The sequence below is a fragment of the Meleagris gallopavo genome, chromosome 4 (assembly GCF_000146605.3).
Source record: "Meleagris gallopavo isolate NT-WF06-2002-E0010 breed Aviagen turkey brand Nicholas breeding stock chromosome 4, Turkey_5.1, whole genome shotgun sequence".
Lineage (NCBI taxonomy): Eukaryota > Metazoa > Chordata > Aves > Galliformes > Phasianidae > Meleagris > Meleagris gallopavo.
Window position 1 is genome coordinate 59,774,345 of NC_015014.2, and position 5,215 is coordinate 59,779,559.

Sequence of the window (5,215 nt, forward strand, 5' to 3'; positions counted from 1 at the left end):
AAAAAAAAAGAAAGAAAGAAAGAAAAACAATAATTAAAAAAAAGTATGTGCAACAAAGCAGTAAATATTGCATCAAGCATGTAAATCTTCACTGCTTTAAAAAAAAAATCATTGTTGTCGGTCTGTATATAACAAAGTGCAAGAAAGGCAAATTCTAGTTTAGGAACCATAGATGTTTGCATAAACATCACAGAAAGTCAGAAAACTTGACAACGTTTGAAAAAATTCCTTTTAAAACTGCTTAATAAAAGATTTGAAGTTCAGGATTCAGTTTTCTTCTTTCTTTTCTAGGTACAGACATATCTAATAAGAAAGAAACAGCGAATGTAAGTGCAGGAGATTTAATTTGTAAGTCTATATGCAGTATGTAATGAAAAATGTCTGTCTTGTTAAAACTGTTTTTGTCTTGCTTCCATTTTATTTTTCCAGGAAGATGAAGCTGGGAAAGCAGAGATGACTGTGCGTAAAAGGGGAAGAAAACCCAGGCGTTCTCTGGTTCAGGCAGAGGAAACTGGTAAAAAGAAGAAACTGTGCTATTCCTAACAGAATGAAAAGATATTACTGTGCCTTTCTGTATACTGATAGCAATAAGATAAGCTTTATTCAATTTTTCCTTTCTTGAGGAAAAATCATTGAGTTACAGCTAGTGTAAATATTATGTAAATATGTGTAAATTGCTGTAATCTCATGTCAAAATTGCTACATCCCAGATGCTTCCATAAAGCCTCATGAATTTTCTATGAATTCTGGCTATGAGCTGCATAAGTAAACTGTTACAAATGTGTTAACAAGATTAAGTCAAACAAGTGTGAATTAAAAACATTGAAAGCATAAAGGAAATGGAAAATTACTTGCTTAAAATGGGATTTGTGAATAGAATACCTTTTCTAAACTAAGTGTCTATATCCTTTTGGAGGGCTTTTGGAAAATTATAGCACATGTGTAAAATTTTACATGGACAGAAATGCTGGAACCAGAAAGAAAACGTCGGAAATTAACATCTTCAGAAGAGGAGATAAGAGAGCAGGAGGAAGGTGAGGAAGAAGACAATGAGGAAGATGATGAGTCCACAGCTAGACCAGCCACAAGACTAGAGGCTCAGAGGTAACTCATTGTAGAGGCACAAATATTTTTTGCTTCGTTATTTTCAGTTGTGAATTCAGGTTTTCTTTGCAATTTGTTTTGATTGAAACTTCCCATATAACGTTGGATCTAATTCTAGCATCAGGAGATTTTTTTTTCTTTCAGTAATGAGGAATGGAAAGTCCTGTTAGAACTGGAGTTTTAGTCTTTGTATGACAGAGGATAGCTGTTATTGTAATTATGAATAACAAGGCAGAAGAGGCAATGTTTTGCCTCAATTCAGCATTGCTAGGAGATGAGAAACTGTTAGGGTAACAAAAGACAGGCTTAAGATGTCAGAAGAACTGATCCTGTTGGCAATCTTGCATCTCGGTGATGTCTCAGAAAATGGGTCTGAGCACTCTTAACTAATGGGTTAAAAGGGACTTGACTGCAATTCACCATTTGGCATTTGGAGTTGGAGCCAGGCAAAAAATATAATTTTTAATGTCAATTTCTTTTTCCAAATATTAGCCCAGCTAAATACAGGAATATGCAGTACTGTAGGATTTCATTTATATTTTAATGAACTGCAGGCTTAAGAAAAAAAATCAAACTGTGAAAGATTAGTGTGATACCAGGAAACCTGCTTGCAAGAAGCCATTCTTTGTCCTTTGTGTGCAAAAAGGCAGGCTAAGGAAGTGTAGCAGAGGTCATCCTCTTGACTAAAACTTTGAAAGTTTACCACTTTGTGAACAGCAGTTCTGTTGTGGTCGAACCGTTAACTCTAAAATTTGTAGTAAAAGGTAAGACATTAGTGTTTTCATTCCTATTGCTTGTGGAAACGTTTACTTGGTATTTACAGATGTTCTTGTTGGTCTTGTTTCTCAGATTTCCAGTGCTAACTTTCTGGCTGCAACAGAACAGAGCATCTCTATCTGAAAGTGCCACAAACATTCTGTGTTTTATAAGTAGCATTTGGGAATAGTTTAATGGAAGGAGATGTCTCTTTATTTTCAGCTTTACTTAGGTTAGAAAACCTGATAATTCAGCAGTCTGGCTTGTGAACTATAAAGTTGATTGCCAGTAATCACTTTTTCATATTTTTGAACTGATGAATACTGAAGCCATGGGTGTTTACATAGCAGAATTATTGCAGATTTTGAACTGGGTTTTTTTTGTTGTTCTGTAAATAGCATCAACAACACAGCCAATTTTGATTTTACATTTGCTATGGAGGCACACAGCTCTGCTTGTCATTTTGTGTCTAAAAGCATGCAAATGGTATTTTTCCACCATTTCTTTTGGCGACTTTGATTTATGTGTTGCAAATACTGTTCAGTTTTAGTTTTCTGCGCTTGGAAAAGTATTTTGTTATATACACATTCATCATTCTTTTTTTATTACAGAATGCAGTCCAGCAAGCCAACCACTCGTGCAACTTCTAAAGGCAGCAGTCCGAGTTCAGTTTCTCCCAGAAGACAACAGAAATTATCAGCAAAAAAGAGATCTCCAAGTGATACAAAAATTAACAAATCTCCTCCGTCAACACAGTAAGTATGAAAGTTAAGGCCACTTTTATTATTTGTTTTGGAAGCAACTACATTTACATGTAAAATGCTAGTTCAAAATCTGAGCATCAGTCTTGCTTTGCTCTGTTCTTTTGTATTATATAAAAGCTTTCAAAGGATTTTCTTCTGTTTACGTTTTTTCTTCCTTTCTTTAACATTTGCAAGACTAGACTGTGTGTGTGTCCTTGAGAAGTTCTTAGTTTCTTTTCTGAAAATGCTGTTAAGCAGTATTTTAACTGAAGCTGTGGTTCTCTCCTGAAAGTAGGAGATGGGAAGAGCATCTGTAGTTCAGGTTAAAGCAACATGTATCATTATTCTAATGCTTGAAGATATTTCTAAGATCAGGTGATAAGAAAGGAGGACCTTTTGATTCCTTACATCAATGTACTTCCATTTTCTTCCTTCCTTGGTACACTTATTAATTTTTAAAGTTGAGATCACTATTTGAAATCCCAAGGGATCAACAAATGCAATGCTCAGTTGCTGTTTGTCTTGTAGTTTGTAGTCAAACAGGCTATACATCAAATACATTGTTGTGATCCATATTGGAGACAGCAGTGTTTTCAAACAATGTCTGGAACTGTGGCAGATGTGCATCATGCATTGATCAGCTGCCACAGCTCACCTGACATTAATTATTTAGCATTACTATAAATGGGCAAGAGTTTAAGCTGTACCCCTGAAAGAGAGTGGCCTTATATAGATGCTTAATTGGAGGTTAGGGCACATGATTTCTGCCCTTTATTCCCTCTTGTGCATGCAAGTCTTAGCTGCTTTTGCTCTTTTTCTGTCTTTGTGCGAGGGAGTAGCAGATAGAATATAGCTAACTGCACTGTTCTGATCCACAAACCATTCCAGAAGAGGGGAGATAGGAGTGCTCTAGCCCCATATTCTACATTTGAAGCACTCTCCAACATATAGAGATGGTATACAGTACCCCACTAAGACGTGATGGGAGTGTGCAAGGTCTCCCTAAGGTCTGTGCAGCTCTATGAAGATTTAACAGTAAGCTTTTAAATAATATATCCTCATAATTCATCAGACATGGGTACTTAAGTCTATCATCTAAACAGGATTGTGCCTGACCACCCTTCTTGTTTTCCAGCTGCTACCATTGTTAATATAACTTACAACTGTATGTATTTATTTCTTTATTTATTTTAGGCAAAAGGTGCAGTCTACGAAGCGTAAAAGAGAAGGCAGCCCAACAGCAGTACGAAGAAAAGGCCAGCAAAAAACAGAAGAGACACCAGCGAAGAAAGCAAAGCGATAATCTCTACCAGCTGGTACTGTTTGTGGAGGAGTCAAAAGGAGGAAAAAAAAAATCTGTGCTTCTATTTTTTTTTTTTTTTTAAAGCTAAAGGGATTTGCACGTGCTTCTTTCAGAGCTCTAAGTTAATCAATGCAGTACTTTTAAGTTACATTTTAAACAGCTTTATAAACTATTGTTTATACAGAATATTATGTACATTTATTTCAGATGGAAAAATAAGTTTACTTTGTATCTGAATGAAAAACAAAGCAGTTATATATTTTATCACTGACTTGGAAAGTTGGGGATACCCAATGTGACATGCTAATGCAGATGCTTCCAACTCCTGAGACACCCCTGGCCTACTAATACACTTTGTACATAAACTTGTAAAAATAGGTTGTATTTTACTCTGTGTATGAATCTAATCAACAACGGACATCTTATTTATTATATGGAAAGCATTGGTCTGTAAACTTTAGTATATACTGTAGGCTTTTTTAATTATATATTTTACATTCTATGCAGATGTCAGTAGGAAACTTCACTCCCCCAGAGCTGTCTAAAATCTGAAGTTCTCTAAAATACACTCAGACAGTTGGTAAAACATTTTTTTCGCATGCATCGCAGTAGGTTTGCGTAGTGAAAGCAACTGGGCTCCTTTCTCTTCATGCGTGAGAAGCAAGAAATTTAAAGTATGATCTTAATAGATTATATTTTTCATTTGTGATTTTACTACCAACCTTGAGAAACAAATAGCATTAGGTGAGGTTTATTTGAGTCAGCCAACTCTAGCCTGAAATGGAGCAATTTTATTTTGCAACTAAACACCCGTTCTTTCAGAATTTGTCTTTTTCAACAAAGAGGGACCCACTGAAATGAAACATCACTTCTCCTAACTATAGAGCTTCAGCATTTTATGTTACATTTTATACACAGGTATTAAAAATTGAACCTGGTATTATTGCCAGAATCTTTTTTTAATGTATATTTACTCTGGTAAGAGCAAATGTTCAAGTGAAGTTGTATATAAAGTTCAACTTTTCTTATGATCAAATGTGTCTCTTGTAATGATGTGATGAGTTGCCAAACAATCTGAGATTATTTTAAGTGCATATTCTGTTCATATTCTGGTTTATAATTACAAAGGGTTCGGGGGGAGGTTGGAATTCTCCTTTTTTTCCCCCCTCTCTTTTGTGGGATATTTAGGGTTTTTTTTGTTTGTTTTTGTTTGTTTTTGAACTTGTTGTAAGGCAGGTGTTTCCATCAGATATTCTGCTTGGTTTCTTACTGAAACTTTTATATAAAAATTATAAAATGTTTGCCAAAA

General features: G+C 35.1%; 1 protein-coding gene across 2 annotated transcripts; it reads left to right on the forward strand.

The window, feature by feature from the left end:
- Window positions 1–47: 47 nt before the first annotated feature.
- Window positions 48–4,942, forward strand: LOC104910841 (biorientation of chromosomes in cell division protein 1-like 1). 2 transcript variants are annotated; one of them, XM_010710420.3, is made up of 5 exons: window positions 48–326; window positions 430–514; window positions 917–1,104; window positions 2,472–2,615; window positions 3,798–4,942. In XM_010710420.3, exons 3-5 carry the CDS (start codon window positions 965–967, stop codon window positions 3,904–3,906), a joined length of 393 nt encoding a protein of 130 aa, XP_010708722.1. In that variant the 5' UTR covers window positions 48–326; window positions 430–514; window positions 917–964; the 3' UTR covers window positions 3,907–4,942. The 2 variants fall into 2 exon arrangements, with proteins under 2 accessions (XP_010708722.1, XP_010708721.1); XM_010710419.3 differs by having other exon boundaries at window positions 50–326; window positions 963–1,104.
- The last annotated feature ends 273 nt before the right edge of the window (window positions 4,943–5,215 follow it).

What these genes read in the sequence shown, in the direction of transcription:
- LOC104910841 (XM_010710419.3), top strand. Translation starts at nt 454, where the DNA reads ATGACTGTGCGTAAAAGGGGAAGAAAACCCAGGCGTTCTCTGGTTCAG. An exon ending in GGTTCAGGCAGAGGAAACTG is followed by an intron (nt 515 to 962) that starts GTAAAAAGAAGA and finishes TTACATGGACAG; the next exon opens with AAATGCTGGAACCAGAAAGA. An exon ending in ACAAGACTAGAGGCTCAGAG is followed by an intron (nt 1,105 to 2,471) that starts GTAACTCATTGT and finishes TTTTTATTACAG; the next exon opens with AATGCAGTCCAGCAAGCCAA.